The sequence below is a fragment of the Thamnophis elegans genome, chromosome 13 (genome assembly GCF_009769535.1).
Source record: "Thamnophis elegans isolate rThaEle1 chromosome 13, rThaEle1.pri, whole genome shotgun sequence".
Classification (NCBI taxonomy): Eukaryota; Metazoa; Chordata; class Lepidosauria; order Squamata; family Colubridae; genus Thamnophis; species Thamnophis elegans.
The window spans coordinates 50,359,461-50,378,949 of NC_045553.1; the positions used below are offsets into that span (position 1 = coordinate 50,359,461).

The 19,489-nt window shown below is 54.7% G+C and overlaps 1 protein-coding gene across 1 annotated transcript; it reads left to right on the forward strand.

The window, feature by feature from the left end:
- Positions 1-1,418: 1,418 nt before the first annotated feature.
- SCN4B (sodium voltage-gated channel beta subunit 4) lies at positions 1,419-10,177 on the forward strand. The gene is made up of 6 exons (XM_032230125.1): positions 1,419-2,368; positions 2,566-2,737; positions 6,195-6,355; positions 7,430-7,676; positions 7,866-7,995; positions 8,239-10,177. The coding sequence occupies exons 2-6, from the start codon at positions 2,704-2,706 to the stop codon at positions 8,327-8,329; spliced, it is 663 nt and encodes a 220-aa protein (XP_032086016.1). The 5' UTR covers positions 1,419-2,368; positions 2,566-2,703; the 3' UTR covers positions 8,330-10,177.
- Positions 10,178-19,489: the final 9,312 nt, after the last annotated feature.

Consider the following 19,489-nt stretch of genomic DNA (forward strand, 5'->3'; position numbering starts at 1 on the left):
TGCAGTCCGGGAGATCTCGGCAGGGCGAGAGCCGCTGCGGCTCCTGACTCCTTCGGCCGGGAAGACCGGGTGTCCCTCGGGAGTCTGCCAGCATCTCCTCTGGGCGACCGGAGAGAGCAGCCGCGATGCGCTTCTCAGCCTCCCTTGAGGGGCTTCTGAGCAGGGCGGGTGCGCGCGCGCCGGACCCCTTCTGGCCGGGAGAAACGATAGAAGTTCCCTGCCCCGACTCTCCTCCTCTCCTGCCCTCCAGAAACGCGGACCGTCTCCTGACCTGAAGGAGCCCGCTTTCTTGCCTGGTACAGAACTCGGCAGCGCCCTCGAGGAAGCCTGCCTGGCTGTCCCTGAAACTTTCCCGCGCGCGTGGGTTAGGAGAGCGGGAAGAGGCCCTTCGAGGCTTCCTGCGGGAGGGGTGGAAGCGGTGCCGCGAGTGCGGAGCAGCCGGCGGAGGGGAGGCTGCAGCAGCAGCAGAAGACGGCTCAAACGGGAGCTGGGCGTCCCAGGGCAGAGGACGTCCGCAGAGGTTCTTGGGCTCTGTGAAACGCCGGGTCCTCCTCCTCCTCCTCCTCGGTGTCCTCTGGAGAGACACCCCCCCCCCGCGGAGGCGGAGAAACCCAACTCCTCCGCCTGGACAGCAACTTGAAACCCAAGGACGCGCAGTTCTTCCGGGATGCCCGGCTTTCCGCCTCCCGCGAAGGGAAGATTGCGAAGCCAGCAGCTTGCTTCGTGCCAGCTGGGCGCGCTCCCGGGTCCTTCTCCTTTTGCGCCCGAGGAACAAGCGGCGAGAATGTGGGGGCGCAAGCGGGGCATGAGGCCGGCCGCACCCGCGCAGGCGGAGACCGGCGGTGAGAGAGGGTCGCCTTAGCGGCCAGAGAGCGCCGCGTGCCCCTCCCCCTCCTGCCAGGGTCCGATCGGGCTCAGGGAAGCCGCCGGGTTTCCTCGGTGAAGCCCTTGGCAGGAATTCGCCGGCGGCGGGTCGGAGAGGCTCCTGCTGCAACTACGCCGCTTCGCAGAGACGCAAAGAGATTTACGGGGCCGGTAGTTGTGAGGCCTTGGGGCTAAACTGCCTCCTCCCGGCGGAAACGAACACAGGAGCGTCGGAGAAACGGATCAAGCTGGGCTGCTGCGGCCCCGGGGAACCAAGCTCCTCCGGCGCGCGCTGGGATTCCTCTCCGGTGCTCGTTCTTTGAGCATTGAGGCTCGCTGGCACCAACCAAACGCCCCTTTGCACGGAGAGCGCGAATGCCTCCTCTGAAGAGCCCTGGCCAGCTCCTGGCTGAAGTCCAGCCAGGCCCTCAATGGGCCTCGGTTCTTGGCCTAGCGCCCCTGACTTTCTGCAATGGTCACCCGCAACAGAGGCCTGGAAAAAGTACTCCCCTCCCCCCCCTGCAATAGGAGCTGCTCCCCCCTCCCCCCCCCCCCCAGGCTGCTGCCCGGAATTTCTGGCACCTTTACAGCTTCTTTTTCTTTTTTCTTTTATCTTTCATTGCACAATCCCTGAGTCATGATTCTCTGGGAGCTTCAGAAGCTGCCCCTCCTGCAGCATCTCTACACCTGCCACATCAGCAGAAGCTAGCCCAAGTGGCTCAGGATGCCCCCAAGACCGGCATCCTCTGCCCTCCCACTTCAGCCAGGAGCTTTTCCTTTCTTCTTCCCCCCATCTCTCCCCCCTTTCTATGCCACACCAGAAGGAACTCCCTGCCTAGTTTGGGTGGCGTTGCTCTGGCACAAGCGAGGCTGAGGGTCGCTGTACTGAAACGGCCGCCGGCTGCTTCCCAGAGAGTGGATGTTGGAGCCCCATCACCTCCTGCGTCTGTGAATTCCTTCCCGAGATGCCTGAAGCAGGCTTGGACTTGGAGGACACAGGGAGTGTTGGTGGGAGAGGCCTGTCCCTAAAGCCAGCCCAGCTAAATTGGCAGCAAGATTCCAGCTCCCCGTAAGGGAAAGTAGCCTTTCCTTGATCAGCACGAAATCTTCCCTCCTGCCGCTTCAGCAGTGACTCCACCTTTGCCTGTGAGAAAGAATCTTCTCTCTGGCCACCCCTCGCCTGATTTCCCTGCTGCCCTTCCATCCTCGGCACTAACGGGTTCGAGCCACCGCCTATCTAACCATCCCAACCCCCCTGTAACCACTGGAGAGAAGTTAGCTTGCCCGCTGCCCTGCGGGGGATTCAGGGCCAGGAAGGGCCAAGCTGCGCAGGGCTTCCTTCCTATTCTACGAAACAGATAAAGGTACAGTCACGCCTACCCCTGGGAGGAATTTTCGCCCCAAAAACCTTCCCTCGGCTATCTTGCTTGGAAGTTCCTAAGGCCGAATTCTGCCAACAGAAAGTTGGTGGGGCAGACTGTGGAAAGACTCCGTCCCTGCCGGGGTAAGTACAAGGCAACGAACGTGGGAGGGTTGGATGCGCCTGCTCCAGCCGTCTTTCCGACCTTCGGGGAGGACGGCGCTGCTCCCCGGTCCCGGGGTGACGAAGCTGCGCGCTCCCTCCGCGCCTCCGCGGGGGGCCTGGCATCACCGCGGAGGCGGTTCCGGGAGTGTCCGCCTCCGCCTCTCGCTGCCTTTTAGGCTGCCGGCTGCTGGAAGGGGCGGCCCGTGCGCGGAGCCCGAAGAGGCAACTGCGGCGGTCGGTGGCTAAAGCAACTTCGGCAGTCGGAGACTGCGGCGTCAACGGGAGAGGAGAGAGGCGGCCGAGTAGTTGCCGAGATGGCCGTGGGCTGGCTGGGAGTCGTCTTGCTGGGTAAGCCGCTCGGAGCTTCGGGGAACCGTCGGTCTCCTGGGGGCCCAGCCAACTGGCCGGTCCGCGGTCACCTAGCAGGGCGCGTGACTCGGACAGCAATGGGGGAACATCTGCCGTCCCCTTTCCGCTGGCGCGCGCCGCAACTGCAGTTCCCTTGGCCCTATCCCGCCGCGGCTCGCCTGCCGTCTCTGCGGAGCGAGGGTGGGGGTGGGAAGCGGGATAGGGCAAGCGCAGGGCCGGCGTTTCCTCCCGCATTTGCTGTAGCGCGTTGGAGACTTTTTACTCCAACTGGCAGCCACTTCTGCGTGCCCCCCCCTCCCCTCCCCGGAGGACTTTTGAAAGATTCGAGCAGAATCCTAGACAACGCCCCTGGGGTAAACACGACCTCGCTGTAAGAAGTTTGCTTCGGCTCCAAGAAGCCTCTTTTACACGGAAAGTTTCCTTCTTGAAACTGGGTGAGGGGAGGGCGGGGAATCTGCGGGTTGCTCTGAGGGGTTCAGAGAAGAGGATCCGAGGCACCTTCCCGCTCTCTACCGCTGATGCTGTTTCCTTGACCTGGCATGTGAGTGTCCCATCAAGACCCCTGAACAAGTCAGAAGGGTCTCAATCTTTCTCTGGAGCAGTCACACAATGGCATTCAGGAGAATCAGGCGGACCCCCTTTAAATGAATTCTGCCCCCTATAGAGAGTGCAATTCTAATTGAACTCCTGCAAAAAGGAAAAAAAATAACTCTGCTAATGTTAGCAAGGTCAGTCCCCAGTTATTTTGTTTTCTGAATGGCAAATACCTGTAGTAAAATAATGTTGTAGTGCCCGATAAATATTTTGTAATAAACTTTAATTACAAAGCCTCCTCCCTCCCATTTTCCTCCCTGGGCCAGAAGGCCCCCTTTAGGGCCTGACAATTGCTCCGTCCCAGACAAACCAGAGGCTCCCGTGTTGGCTTGATGCCACTTAAAGGTCTGGCACCTTGCAGAGGCTTGTTCCATTCAAATCCCAGTCAATTGCTTCACTTTACCTGCATGTGGACTAAAACTATTCAGAGCTCCGTGGCTGTGCAGAATCTTCGGTGCTGTGGGGAGCAGGCTGGATGACTTTCTGAGCAAGGACCAGCCCTGGGCTGGTGCTTCCCAACAGTGGCTGCCAGAGGAGGCTGAACCCACTGGAAAGCTGAGCCAGAGGTGGAGAGGCTCTTGGTCGCGGGAGAAGCGGCTAAGCCTGCTTTTGTAAGTGAAGGCTTCCCCTGGAGTCTTCCTTGACACACCAGATCTATCCATGGTGATGCACCCGAGTTGCTCTGTGGTCAGGGTCCCTTTGGGGCAGAGATAGAAGAACTGCCATTGGCTCAGAGAGTGAGATGGGGGGAGGAGTCTATATTCCTTTTGTGCCTTTCTTCCAAGAGTTGAAAACAGCTTCCCCGTGTCTCTTCTTCCAGGTTATTCCCATAGTAGCTACCTCCTGGGGAGAACGGAAATAACATGTCCAAGGTTACTCAGGGGGTTTCTATGGCTGAGAGCGGATTTGAACCTGGGTCTGCCCTTCCCAACTGACCCCATGGTCTCCCTTCCCTGGGCATGTTGTTTTTGGATCCCAGGCAAGGACGGGGTGGGTTCACCGTGTGCCCAAGTGCTTATGATCAGCAGGCAGGAGCAGCAGCACACCCTGAAGCAGCGGCTGGTGGTCAGCTGCCATTCTCTCCAAGCCAGATGGACAAGTGCTTAGGAAGGGGATTCTTCCAGGGCACCCTCACTTGTGATCATGCCACGGACAAGTTGAGTTCAAGACACACAGCAACCCAACGCCTGGAGTTGGGACTGCACCCATCTCGGACCATGGTCCCAAGTCCCTTTGTCATTGGGATGACCTGGCCATCCAGTCCTGCCAAGAACTGGGCTCCCTTGTAGACATATAAGGAAGCTGGGAGGAGATGCTGGAAGAGAATTTGAGAAGGAGCTAAGCTCTTGAGTGTCCTTGAGTCATGAAAGAACTCTTGCACAGCTGACTCTTCACTGTACACAGACAGACAGACAGACAGACACACACACACACACACACACACTGCACCTGACTGCTCCAGGAACTCTGCTCTTCCTCCACTTCACGGATTCCGACAATTGCCCTTGGCCAAGTTTCAGAGAGCACAACATAAAGAAGCCTTTTTTAGGCAACACAGACATCTTCACACAGACATTTGAACTGGGAATCAGAGCTGAAATTGCAACTGGGTCCCCTAACCTACTTCATACAAACTGCCAATTTGTTTTAGCTGGTCTAGCATGTTCCGTGAACTTAGTCTGTATGTTAAGCTGCAAAGAGGGGGGAAAGTGGCCTATCGGAAAACTTTGACCAGTCACCATTTTCAAAGAGCACCATAACTCCATTATTGGCTTGCAAGAGGTAGGGCCATCCTTCCTTTCGGATAATTCTGTTTGGTTGATGGCATCCTTGGAAGACACACTTTGGCTGAATCAGGACCTTCTCAGCATTCCGCTCAATTTGCCCAATTGTAGCATCTTCAGTTGAGGGTGTAGAACATGGCTGTCAGACTCCATTCCATTGAAGGCCACTTCGGGGTTGTTTTTGACCTCGGGGAGCCAGGATGGGCATGGCCAGCCTGACATCACTTATGTTGGGGGCACCTGTAGAGGCCCAAGCACTATGCCAGCAAAAACAGGCTCTTGAGCTCCATTTTAGGCTGTGACAGTCTCCTGCAACCCTCTGCTAGCGAAAACGGAGCTCAGGAGGGCCATTTTAGCTGGCGGAGGCACCACAGGTGGGTGTTTTGTTGTTTCCAGGGCAGCCCTGTGGGCCAGATCTAAGCACCAATGGGCTGGATCTGGGCCCCGGGCCTTGAGTTTGACACCCTTGGCATAGAGGCTCTTCATTGGACACCAGAGAACCTTTTAGCTTGATTTATGATGTCAATAGAGATCCCGTTCTTGGTCCTGTGTAAGAACATGTTTGGTCCAATGTGTTTGGACCATTTGATGCATCTTCTGGGAATTTGAGAAGGTGGGGCATGGCCAGGCCTTCCAGCAACTTCATCGCGCTTGAGTGATGCTCTACTTTCCTAATGGCCATGTGAAAACTCTGGGTTGGGGATATGAGATCAATTCTGTTTTGCTCAAGATGAGTAAAGTGGCCAGAGGGAGCCTGAAAGCCATGGGCCAGGAAGCACGCTGAAGAACAAAGTTATCTGTGGAGAGGATGGCTCTTTGCCCTCTCCCCTTCCCCCCTCCCCAAGCTGGCTTTGTAGAGCCAAGCTCCACATGTACGTGGGAAGCTGTTTTCTGAGTTTGCTGTAACCTATTTAGGTGGTCATTGGTCCCTGCAAATAAGGCAAGAATAGGAGACACACTTGGTGTGAAGAGAGTCCGTCTCTTCAAAAAAACTCAGGTCAGATTAAAAACAAGATGAGCATCTTTCTTTCCTTCCTTCCTTTTCTTCTCCTCCTTAGGACTCCAGCTGTGCTCTCGGACACTGGCCTTGGAGGTGTCAGTGGGCAAAGCACCTGTCATTTATGCCAAGAATGGCACCAATATGCTACTGCCCTGTACTTTCACCTCCTGCATCGGCATTGAGAAAGCCACCTTCGTATGGAGCCACAATCAGACCGAAGTGCGTGGCCTGCGGTGACTGACAATGGGCCGGGCTGGGAGGGGGGCTGAGGGGCTGATAAGGCTGCTTTGGTTTGAGTCTTAGACATTTTGATGAAGCTAAGAAAGCAGAGAACACCTACGGCTCCTTGAAGATGAATAGATCTACAGGTAGTCCTTGCTTAACAACCGCAAATGCGACCGGCAGCTTCATCATTAAACAATGTGGTCAGTAAACAAGATACCCTGTGACCATGGCTTGTGGTTTTACTGCTACCTTCTCCATTGACTCTGCTGGTCAGAAGCTGTGAAGCAAATGGGAATTACGTGACCGGGGGTGGGGGTGGGGGGGTGGGGGGGCAGTTGCAAAAGCAAAGCCGCCCTGGTTGCAAGTATTGAGGACTGGTTACACAGTTACTTTCCAGTGCTTTTGCAGCCCTGAAGAGTCGCTGAACGAGGCAGTCATTAAGCAAGGTCTACCTACACTATTCAGTTATGAGAGTAATTCCTTATTCTTGTGGGTGTTGTGATCGGTGTTTTTATGAATGGCAGTGAATGATTGAAGGCAGCCTTCCCGTTGATAAGGGGCCTTGCCTGTCTCTACCTACCAGCTCTGCAGAGTCTGGGCTGCCACTTGGTCTGCTTGGAGGGCAGCCAGAGAGCGCGGACAATCCCTCCCCCGTCCCTTCTTCACAGTGCAGTCTCTGCAAAGGAGGGGAGGGGAGGTCCCTCTGCTCCAGGGCCTGTGGATGGAGGTGATGGAAGCAGTCTAAGTCCTCAGTCTTGAGGGGAGGCACGGCGTCCTCCCCATTCCCCCAAAAGGGGGTCCAAGTGTGGAGGGAAAAGGAAAACTGGGGCCCTAATGGGAAATTCTGCATTGCCAGGAAGCATCCCACTGTCTGCACAGCAGGAGGGGGAGGAGCGGGGGGGGGGATAGTCCCCTTCAGCTGGCCCCGCCCTCAGCCCCTTTGTGGGGGACGCTGGGTGAGCTGCGTCAGGCAGTTCTTGAACAGTAGAGAATCTCCCTGGCGAAATCCCACCTGGAGGAAAGGTTTTGAGAGCCATGGCTTCATTCACTGATCTCCACCTGCTGCAGATATTCAAAGGGCTCGTAAAGAACAAAGACTCCAAGCCGGAGCCTCATCCAGACTACAAGTTCAGCCTTAAGCACATGTTGCCACCTGACCTGCCCCTCAGCAAGGACAACCGGGAGTTCAACGTTTCCCTCTTGCTGCTTGATGCCGACTTCGAGGACTCCGGGCCGTACACCTGCTTGGTCAAGAATCCCAAAGAGAAGGACGCCAACCACAGTGGCACCGTTACTCTCAAAGTGGTGGTGAAGTGTGAGTAGCAGCCAGGCGTTGGATCCTGGCCTTGCTTCGGTCGTGTACAGGCAACCGACCGAGGCAGGACTGCATTTTCCAGCTCCGCAGCTGGGGTGGTGGGAACAGGCCTTCCTCTGAGCCACTGGCTTGTGGGGGAGCCCGTGGCTCCTTTCTCCCTGACCCTCCCTCCCTTCTCTGCCTCCACAGTGGAGAAGGTTGACAACACACTGACACGGATCATTTTGTCTGTTGTGGGTGGCATCATTGGGCTCATCATCCTCATCATGGTGACCAAGAAACTGGTCCTCTTCATCCTCAAGAAGACGCGGAAACAGAAGTGAGTGTGCTTGCGCTGCCTTGGGTGGGATATGGGCTGGGTGAGTAACAGGTCCTGAAGCGACAGCCGTCTGGTCCTCGGCTGGCCCTCCTGCCACGGGGGACTCCTCCAGGCAGTGGAGCTCCCCAGAGGCCTTCCTCCTGGATGCCCTCGTGGGGAGGGGCGGCGAGTCCCGGGAAGGCCTCTGCTTGGGACCCCCAGGGCGAAGCGGGACTGAGCCCGTCTCTTCTCTGTCTCCTGCAGGGAGTGCCTTGTGAGCTCTTCAGCAAATGAGAACACGGAGAATGGGCTGCCGGGCTCCAAAACAGACTCTAAATCGGCCCCAAAGGCCTGACTCCATGAGGTGCAGATTTCTGGGCTCCAAACCCTCCAGGTTGATCTGCTGGACTCCACCAAGGGCAGGAGAAGACCCCCTTTCAAGCCTCCGATGCTTGAGACACAACTATGTTACTCAACTGGCTGCAAACAAGCGCTGCTTCTTGGGAGAAACTGCAGAGGCGGATGACAAGCCTGGCATTGCGCATGTCTGGAGGGCGAAGGGTTCTGGACTCGGGCAGAGGTTCAGTTTCAAGAAGCCCTGCAGCTGCAGGGATACAGCAGATGGGCACTAGGCCAAGGGCCTGGTTCTCCTTCTGGCAATCAAACCCCATCAGCATCGGGGAGTGGGGTGGAGGCTCTGCCTCGCTCCCTCAGAAGGCAGCGGAGGAAGGGACGACCGAAAGGGCAGGGCGAGAAGCTGGCTCTCCTTGACCTGCATCGAGTTCATGGTCGTCTGCATCGTCCTCTCCAGGGGCTCTTTGGCGTTTCAGGATGGGGGCCGGCTGCATCTGGACGCGGGTCTTTCTCCAGGCCTCCTCCTGGCAAGACGGCGGAGCAGATGTGCAGCAGTGCCTCAAGGGATGGGGGCTGGAGGGTCTCCTTTGCATAGCCTCGTGGTTTTAGGCTGCCCTTGTTCAAGGAGAATGCCCAAGGGCTGCCCTGCCATGCTGCCGTTTCTTCCCCTCAGCTTCTCTCCGTTACTTGCATGCCCGTCCCCTGGTGTCCTCCTTGCCAGGGAGAGGGCCCCGACAGGAGCCTTTCGCCTGAGCACGACAAGAGCAGCATTTCTAAGGCCTTGTCACTAAATCCCCCCCTCCTGGCCCAATTTAATACCCCAAAGAGCACATTCCCTGTCGGCTGCCCGGGTGAACAAGATGCCAGATTGGTCAGGTGCCAACTCAATATGGTTGAGGAGCCGCTGCATCCTGCTCACCCCGGCACCCCCTCCCTCCCCTGGCTCCCTGCAACTGGCAGCCTTCCCCCCCCCCACACACGACTAGCAGCCAGGCCCAAGGATGCCCAGAGACCTCAGGCCATTTCCGCACCCTGCTTAATTGCTCCTCTGCTGGAGGCAACAAGTCTTCAGCTTTTCTCATTCAGTCTGAGGTTTCAGGGGAATCATTGCCAGGCGTAGCTGTTGTGATTGCAAAGAGGTGCCCCCCTCCAATACGTGTGTCAGCTGCATTCACTACCAAACATATGAGGTGTCTCCCCCCCCACCCAATACATACGGGGTCTTACGCCCTTGTGCAGAAAAAAAGCCTTTCACAGCAAGCTGAATTAACCCGAGTGGTGATGGGCAGAGGAATCAGGAATCTCTGGTCTCTTCGCTCTTCTGGAAGATAATAGGAAATGACCTCATAGGAGGGAAATGGGTTCACCCGAAGGATTCCAACAGAGACTCTGCCACTTCCACCCTCCCTGCCTGGCTACAGGAGGCCAAAGGCCCATCAGGCTCCCTCTGCGTCTTCCCGGGGCTGGGAGCTCAATAATGTAATGCCGAAAATAAACCCAGCAGAGAAAATGGAGGCTGCTGCACGCTTTCCCCACCCCGTCCTCTCTCTGCCCAATCATTTCAGGCTCACACCGACACCAAGGCAAGGCCCTCCGCGAGCCACCCTTAAACCAACCCCTTGGGTGAAGAAGCCCAAGAGTGGCTTTCCAGCTCCACTGGCCCTGGGAAGGGCCCCCTTTGCCCAAGGACAAGAAGGTAGCCCAAATGGCCAGCCATTCTGAAGATTCTGAAGACTTCCCTCCTTGTAGCCCCAACCTCCATAAAAATCCTGGCTGCCCCATAGTTTGGGGCCCCTCTTTCTTGTAATGCAGACACTCAGCAATCCTTGCAATAAAGACAGTTCTTCTCCCTAGGGGTCTGCTTTTTATTTTGGCAAGAAACCCCAGCAGTATACTATATGCACCTACATGCACAGGCCAGAGCTAACCAATGGGCGCGGGTCGGGAGTGCAGGGAAGGGTTGGGATTCCGGGGGAGACATTAAGCCATTCCATTGGGGGGGGGGTCCACCATCTCTACTGTTTGTGGGAGAGGCAGATATGGTGGTGGGGGCCGAGGGCCAAATTATGTTCGGGGGATGCGGGTCCGCTGTTTAAGAGCGATCACGTGTTCCGACCCTCGTCACCCTTCTCACACCCCTGGGTGCTCGGGATAACAGGACCCTGGTCTCCGGCTGGTGTCGCTTAACGCCAGGTCCGTGGTACATAAGGCTCCTCTCATTTACGACCTCATACAAGAGAGTAGAGTGGACCTGGGTTGGGCCATGAGGGGGGTGTTCTCCTTAGTGAATTATGCCCACCAGGCTTCCGGGCGTTTCACCAGCCGAGAGCCCAGGGCAGGGGTGGGGGGGGGGGTTATTAGGGAAAGTCTCGGACCTCAGGAGGTCACTGTGCCTCAGATAGGCGGGTGTGAGTCCCTTTTTGTGAAATGGGGCCTTGGAGTTCAGGTGGGCCTTTTTGTTACATACCTGTCTCCCTGCTACGTTTCATCGGCCCTGCTGGAGCTGCTGGATGTGTTAGCTGGATTGGCGGTTGATTTCCCCAGGCTTTGGATCCTGGGGGATTTCAATCTGCCTTCCATTGGCGAGACATCCGAGTCAGCTCAGGAGTTCATGGCTTCCATGACGGCTATGGACCTAACTCAGTTAATTCAAGACCCCACCCATAATGGGGGACACACGCTCGACCAATTTTTGTCTCTGGGCAGTGGATGAATGATCTAGATTTAGGGGATGTTTCTATCCAACCCTTGTCATGGTCAGATCATTTCCTCATCAGGCTTGACTTCCATACTGCTACCCCTCATCGCAGGGAGGCGGAACTGACTAAATGGTTCCGCCCCAGGCGCCTGATGGACCCTGAAAGGTTCCTGATGGAGCTTGGGACTTTTCCTGAATCCCTTGCTCACAACTCGACCGAAGCCCTAGCGGAAGCCTGGGATAGGGAGGCCACTGGGGCTTTGGATCGTGTTGTGCCTTTGCGGCCTCTGACCAGGTGTCGATCCCGGATAGCTCCCTGGTTTACCGAGGAGCTCCGGGAGATGAAACGCCGGAAAAGATGCCTAGAGAGTGGTTGGAGGACCAGCCGGTCCAAATCCGATCGAACACTAGTAAGAATTCATATTAAATCCTACTTAGTGGCAATAAAAGCGGCAAAATTGCAACATTTTTCTGCTCTTATCGCGTCCACAGATAACTGTCCAGTTGCTCTGTTTAGGGTGACCCCCTCCTTACTTAGCCAAGGAGCTGGGAAAGACCCCTTGCAGGGCAGGGCTGAAGAATTTGTTCAGTATCTGCAGGATAAAATCGCTCAGATCCGGACAGGTTTGGACTCTGACTGGGTAGATTCGGGCGAATCGACGGGGATGAATCTTGTGGAGACCATCTGAGTTTGACCCTGTGACCCCCGAGGGCATGGACAGGATTATGGGGAGACTCAGTGCTGCCACTTGTGTGCTGGACCCGTGTCCCTCTTGGTTAGTCTCGGCTTCCGGGAGGTGACACGAGGCTGGCTCCAGGCGATCACCAACGCTTCGTTGAGAGAGGGGTTCTTTCCTACCGCCTTGAAGGAGGCGGTGGTGGGGCCCCTCCTTAAGAAGCCTCCCCTGGACCCAGCCTCTTTAGCCAACTATCGTCCGGTCTCCAACCTTCGCTTTTTTGTAGCGAAGGTTGTTTAGAGTGTGGTACCACGTCAGCTTCCCCAGTCCCTGGATGAAGCTGTCTATCTGGATCCGTTTCAGTCGGGTTTCAGGCCCGGATACAGCACAGAGACGGCATTGGTTGGGTTGGCCTTGGAGGTGTCTGGCGGGCCCGGGACAGGGGCTGTTCCTCTGTCCTGGTCCTATTAGACCTCTCAGCGGCTTTCGATACCATCGACCATGGTATCCTACTGCGACAATTTGGGGGGTTGGGAATGGGGGGCACCGTTTTATGGTGGTTCTCCTCCTACCTGGCCGTGATTGGGGGGGCTTTTACGAGGTTCGCCTGGTACGTCAGTTGCGCCCCTTCCTGGATCAGGATGCTCTGTGCACAGTCACTCATGCCGGAGCAGCCGCCTCAGGACTCCCGCCACTAGCCGGAAGCAGCTGGTCCTCCCGCCAGCCTCCCCGAGCGCCAGCCAAACCGGCAGCGGCAGGAGAGCTGGCCTGGATGGATGGGTGTGTGGGGGCTGCCTTCCCTGGCGCTCTGGGCTTAGCCGTGAATAGCTCCTCCCCGCCCAGATGCGCATTTCTGCCTCGGTTCCCCTCATTCCCTACAGCTCCCGAAGGGCGTTTCCCCTCCACGCCCCCCACCTCAGCTGAGCTATTGGCTGCACCTCGACCCCCATCTTTCCTCCAAGCATCGCTCAGGGACTCCTGGCAGGGGGGCGGCAGGGGGTCTTCCTTTCCCTCCAAGACAATTGCCAGGGTGGACTGAATAAGGGGAGGTGGCGGTGGAGGGGGGGGATTACCTGCCCGCGTCCCATCCGAGGCGCCTGGGAGAGGAACCCAGAGAAGGTCTAAGGCTCCATTCTCCCTCCACTCTGCGCCGGGCAGGGACTTCTTTGCCAGAAGCTGACGTTTCATCCCCCCCCCCCCGCCCCCACAAAAGCTTTGGGTTGCCTGGGCAGCCAGGAGAAAGAGGCGGAGCCTGAGAGCAGCCTGGAGCCCAGGAAGCAAGTGCGCTGCTAGGCGACGCGTCAACTCCCAGATTGGCCCCTGGCGCAGTCGCTGGGCCTGTGCTAAGAGGGGCGGCCTTGGAGGGAGCCCCTGCAGTTCCTGCCTGCTGATTGCTCCCAGAGAGCAGCTGCTTTAAGAGCCCCGTTGGCCAGCAGAAGGGAATCGTCTGGCCTCCTGTAGGCAAGCTTTGCATTTTGCAATGACAGGTAAAAGTTGAATTTCCCGAGTTAGCTCCACACCCCACCCCATGAGATGCAGGCCCTTGAAGAGGTACCGATGGGTGGGGGTGGAATCCCAGAGCTCTGAGAAATGGCAGGGTTTCCATCTGGCTTATTCGGGAGGTTTAGCGTTGCTCTTCTTCTGGGTGGCCCTGATGGGCGAAGGGCAGAGGAAGCAGGAGGGCTGAGTGATGTTTTGAGGGCTTTGGATCAGCAGCCTCTCTCTGGACCTGTGTAGGTTGTGCTCCACTGATTCTCAGCCTGCTAATGACGTTGGCTGTGCAAGGAACTGTTGCCAGGAGTGTTGGGCTCGTTGGGTCTCTCAACTACTTGGGCGACAGAAGACGCTTTCTCTGAGGATGCCTTGAATTTAGATGATGAAACTTTGGGGAGAAGATGTGCAGAGATTCTGGATAACCTGTGATGACAGTTCTGATCATCTCCTGCTTTGAGTGGGCTGAGGCAGTAGCTATGTTGAGCAGGAGAAACAAATGGTAGACCTGTACAAGAAACGTGTGCTGACAGAAGGCCAGCCTCCCAGAGGACGTGCTTAGATTTTGCCCACCTTGGAAGGACACAAGTGGCCTCAATACATCCTCTTGGGTGGAGATGGCCCAGCCTCAATTATCTGTGTCTTCCAGGGTTGGCAAAACCAGCCATGTACCAGTCTCCTCTGCTCAGAAAAGAGTTTGCCTACATTGTCTGTAGAGACAATGGTTGGCTGGGATTGACCCTTTCTGTTCCCTGCTCCCCCCCCCCCCGTCCAAGCACTATTCAGGATGCTGCCTTTGACCTGCCATGTCTGTTCGGGATAGAATCAGGGGGGACCCTGAGCTTTGCAAACTTGCCATTCCTCAAGAGGCTGGCACAATGCCAAAGGAACATCTCTTCTACTTGCCTCCCATTGGCAATGAAAATGCTATTTTCTCAAGATTGACTGGTTACAATTTTTCTTGCTATACTAGATGCTTAAAATTACTTTTCAAAGGATGTAGCTTGCCTTCTTGGAAGGTTTATCTTGAAAGAAGAGAAATGTATAAAGAGAGAAAAAACTAAGAGTACCACTCCCCTGAAAAGACACCTGAGTTTACTTGGGAGCTGTTAATGCTTGATAAGCGAGGAAATATAAATATGAATATAAATCACCAGGACCTGATGGATTACGTCCCAGAATTCTGAAGGAGCTGGCAGATGTTATCTCACAACCATTGTATCATATATTTAAAAAATCCTGGAACACCAAGTTTAGAAAAGAGCTGATGTGGTTTCCATCTTCAAAAATAAATAAAAGGGAGTGGGGGAACAGATGTGGGAAAGTACAGACTAATCAGCCTAACATCAATATCTGGGAAGATACTGGGGTGGCGGGGGTGGGGGGACGGGACGGGACGGATCTGTGAACATCTAGAAACAAAGTTATAACTAATAGCCAACACGGGTTTGTTAAAATCAGATCATGCCAAACCAATGTTATTTCATTCTTTGACAAAATGGCTAAATTACAATGAAATGCTGTGGAAATAGTATATACTTAGACTTCAGCAAGGCATTTGACAAAGCAGACCACAACCTACCCGTATTTCTTGCTAAACTAGAAAAATGTGGGCTAGACAGCATCACCACCAGGTGGATTTCTAAATGGCTGACAAACCATACTCAATGAGTAGTCCTTAATGGTGGTATGTCTACATGGAGGGAAGTACTGGTAAGCAGTGGGGTACCACAAGGTTCCGTCTTAGGACCAATACTCTTCAATATCTTCATCAATGACTTAGATGAGGGAATAGAAGAGGAACTCATCAAATTTGCAGATGACACTAAGTTGGCAGGAATAGCCAACACCCCAGAAGAGAAGTTCAGGGCCCAAAAAGATCTTGACAAACTTGAACAATGGGCCTTATCCAACACCTTGACATTTAATGTGGAGAAAAGAAAGGTTTTATATTTACGCAGGAGCCAAAGGCACAAGTACAGAGTAGGTAAAACCTGGCTCAAAAACAGGAGCTGCGATAGGGATCTTGGAGTCTGGGGGAATCAGAGCAGGGGCTAGAGAGGCCCGTTGGCCACCAGATGGCATCATCCGAGTCAGGGAGCAGGGAGGAAGAACAGAGGGAGGCTGAGAGGAGGAGGGAGCAGCTTTGGAAAAAGGCTCACAGAAGGGAATAGGAACAGGTGGATACTGATTGGCCCCTCCCTGAGAGCTTATTGGTGGGGCGACGGGAGGGGAATGTTGCAGGAAACAAGAGTTTACTAATCCAAGCGTAGTGAAAGATTGGGAGAATTTCGTGAATTCAAGCCTTGTTTTCATAGAGATAATTTTCTGGGCTCCTAGCCAAGGGGTTGCTTATCGGCCTCCTTAGTTGTGGCAGACAGCCAAATCTGCGTCCTTATATATTAGAGGCTTGGGACAGAACAGACTCCATTGTGCCGATCGGTTGCTACCTTGAGGATTTAGGAGAGTCCAAAAAAAGGAAAAGGAGAGAGAGTTTTCCTGACAGCTCGCATCAGATGCTGAAATTAGAAAGCATTTGCCGCCCCCTTCTGGCGGACGAAGGGATTGCTCGCAGCAGCCGGAGGCAGAAGACCCACCTCCCCTCGGTTGCTTAATGGATGCCTGCCAACTGGGGGACTGTCAGTGCCACGTGTGCCACAAACTGGGGGTTGGGGTTCAGTGGGCAAAAGGAGCAGGGCTTTAAGTGTGGCTCTGACGGATAAGACCTCTAGCTGGCAGGAGGGAAAAGCCGGCCCTGCTAAAGCAGCCGCCGCCAGACAAGGGTATCTGCTAGGCCAAAACAGCCCCACTCGCTCCGCGCAGCGACTTCATCATGCCCAAACTCTGGGGTGGGTTCTTAGAGGAATCTTGTTTTAAACGCTTGTTTTAAGCCTTTACTATAACGATGTAGTCACAATATTCTTCAGGGTGGCAATAAAAACAATAGGAGGAGTGAGATGCTTGAATCAAAATAAGGAAATAAAAGATAAAAAGGAAAAAAAAACTTTCCTTAGGGCATGCCTGCCTTCCAAGTTCTATTATTCCCAGGAATGTCTGCATGTAAGAACATCATTGGGGGTGGAGGCAACATCCTCTCTCTCCTTCGGCTTTGTTCTCCCCAGTGTTTGACTTGTGTGGTGCCTCCTTTCATGGGGAACAGGTAGGAGGACTCTTTGGGTCTCTGCTTTTGAGCAGGAGGAGAAAGGGGGGTGGGGGGGTGGGGAGGAAACTGGCTTGGAAAAGTTGGGCCCCCCTTTCCAAAGTTTTCAGACTACAGTTGATGCTTGGCTGCAGCTCCCTGGGCGTGTGCCAGTGGCTCATGAGCCCACCCATCCACTTTCACACAGATGTTCGCATGTGCAGACAGGAATGCCTCCCACACTGCCCCTCTTCTTGGAGTTGGGTACCCCAGGCCCAGGCTGAAGGGCCTTTCACTTGGCCACTGGTGTCAAACAGCCCAGTGCCCCATCTTCCCCAGACCCTGCTGTTTTATTTGCAGGAAGAGAGTCCATCAGCATCCCTGGTTTGGTCCTTGGTGTCAGCCTCTCCCTCCTGATCCTCGGAGTTCTTGGCTATGTCCTGGTCAGGTGGTACCAGGAAGGACCCTGCTGGGACAGTAAGTGGGGCAGAATGGAGTCATAGATGTGATGGCAAGGTAACTGGAGACCCTTAGACTTTAGGGACAATTGGAAAAGCAGGAACCTGCTTGGGGAGATTTCCTCACCTCAGATAGCAGAGAGCAGCTGCAGCCCCAGAGACTTTTCATCACGGCAGACAGCAGACTCTCTAATGGTGAAACCAATTTTTGGAGGAGGTTGATGGGAACCAGCCTTTATCCTTATATGATCCTGCAGCAGTAACAGTGAATGTGGGGGCTCCTATTGTGTGTGTGGGGGGGGTGGGCTTGGTAGCTGTGCATGATAAACACAGAGAGAAATGGAAAGTATTTTTATTTTATTTATTTATTAGATTTGTGTGGTGCCCATCTCACTATCGAAAGTCAGTTCAAGGGGGAGGATTAATCCCTCCACACAGCATTCCCCCTCCCCCCCTGCCTGGGCTTGTTCCTTATTAAAACGGTAGAGCCTTAAAGAGGGACTCCATTACCACTTCTGTAATTTTTCTAGAGCAGAAGTATTAAAGAATCTGGTGCTCAGAATTTAACCGTCTTGCCTTGTTTTATTTCCTCCAGGGCCTAATTTTGTGCTCAGATTTTATCACATCCGGTAAGTGCATTTCAGGGAGCTGCTTTGGGGTTCATAAGAGTTGCCATAGGTGCCATAACACTAAGCCCCCCACCAGCATACTTCTGCCAGTTGATGTGTCTTTGCCCCCTTTAGCAACCTGAGGCCGCTGGGACTGGAGCTGGCCCCTCCCTTCACCATCAGTGGTGCCACACACGGAGCAGGTGTCGGCTGTGGGCAATTTCACGAGAGGGACTGTAGGACGGAGATGCGCATAAGTGACCATGAGGCTCTTCCAGCATCATCCTGGCCCGGTTCCATAGCTGCCATGAGGATCTGAAGTGCTGGGCGGCAGGAGGGAAAGCTTTGGCTTTGGGCAGCTGGGTAGCCTCTTCCTGAGAGCAGAGATGTGTGGACCCCACTCCTTCCAGGTTGCTCCTTAGGACTCCTGCCAGGTTGACCTGAAGTTGGCTGGCCAACCAGACTCAGCGTGTGGTCCTCAGTAGAACGAAATCTGCCTGGACGGACGTATGCAGCGGGGCTCCTCAGGGTCTTGGCTCCAGGGCTCTTCCAACACCTTCAGAAATGACCTACAAGAGGAGGGGATTGAGGGAGCACTCATCAACTGTGGATGACGCCAACTGTGGGGGAAATTGCCAAAACTTTGAAAGATGCCTTCAAGATTGAGAAAGATTTTGACCAATTTGAACATTCAAGATGGGTCTAATTCAAGAAGGTGCAGTTCGGTGGTGGGGAAAAAATAAATTCTGCCCTTAGGCAGGAAAAAACAGAGGGAGAGAATATCTGCCTCAACTGCAGCTGAGAGGAGGCTGGGATGGACTCTGGCTTAAGCATAAGTCACCCGGGTGCAGCCGAAAAAGCCAAAGCAATTCCAGGCTGCATCAGCAGGAGGAGAGCACCGAGGTCACGGGAAGTGATGACACCACTCTCTAATTCAGTGGGGAGGTCCCATCTCGAAGGTTGATTCCATCCCGCTCCAGTCGCCACGATACAAAAAAGATGCTGAGGCCCTAGGAAGAGTGCAGGGAAGAGCAACAAAGACGAAAAGGATGTTTACAATAGCTTAACGAATGTCTGTGGAGATTCCCAATCATCCAGGTCATGGTTGTCCCCCAAAAAAAGAATGAGTTTTTTTGCTTCTTGGATGAAAAGCAAAATGTTTTCAAGGGGGGGAAAAAAAGCACCTTTGGAAAAATAGCTTCCCAAGGAGAATACCTGAAGGGTGGCCAGAACTCAAAACCCTCTTGGAAACAATGCATGGGGGGGATGCGATCAACTTAAATCCCTTTTCAGGGTGGTGGTGGGAGGAGGAGCAGGCGGTGCTCCTGCAGGTTGAGTCATGTGTCCTACTGGGACTCTAGGGAAGGAAGCTGGATTAGTTGAATCCCTCCTTGGCTCTTTTGCGTAATACTGGATTGTCAGGTCCCAGCAATCCCGGCCATGTCTACGCCTGCTCTGTGCTCCATGAAATCCCAGCGCCCTTCTCTTTAGACCAGCAGCCTTGGCCGGTTGCACTTCAGAACCAGCTGCTGTAACAACCCTGCAGCTAGCCAGCCCATCGTCCCCACTGACGGAGCCCCTGACCAGGCAGCACACGAGCAGCAGTGCTTGGGCCGCGGCCTCCCTTTGGTTGACTGTGGGGCGTTTCATGCCTTGGGCTGCTTCTCTTCAGTTTTTGATTCTCTGCAGACAGAGGGGTCTGTGTGTGTGTGTGTGTGTGTGTGTGTGTGAAATAGAAAGACAGCAGTTGCTTGTGGAGCTATTACCTTAACAGGAGAATTCCGGATGGGTTTCCCTGGCGCCAAGTGGCTCAGTCCATGCCCCTCTTCTATAGTCCACCCCACCCCTCTTCCCACAAATCCTGGGACAAATCCTTGCTCTTAAATGCTGAAGGAGGGAGGGAGGCCGATCCCTGTTTAGGACAACAGGAACTCGCCAGCCCTCCTGGCATAAGCCCCTCCCAGCCATGGGCAAGAAGGGTGAAGCCCTTTAGAGGAACCTTCTTGAGAAACATCCAATCCACCTGGGGGGCCGGGGGAGGGGGAAGAGGCTCCGTTCCCCAAAGTCTTAATTTACCATCATGGAAATGC

What these genes read in the sequence shown, in the direction of transcription:
- SCN4B (XM_032230125.1), top strand. Translation starts at nt 2,704, where the DNA reads ATGGCCGTGGGCTGGCTGGGAGTCGTCTTGCTGG. An exon ending in GGAGCCACAATCAGACCGAA is followed by an intron (nt 6,356 to 7,429) that starts GTGCGTGGCCTG and finishes CACCTGCTGCAG; the next exon opens with ATATTCAAAGGGCTCGTAAA. An exon ending in AAGAAGACGCGGAAACAGAA is followed by an intron (nt 7,996 to 8,238) that starts GTGAGTGTGCTT and finishes TGTCTCCTGCAG; the next exon opens with GGAGTGCCTTGTGAGCTCTT.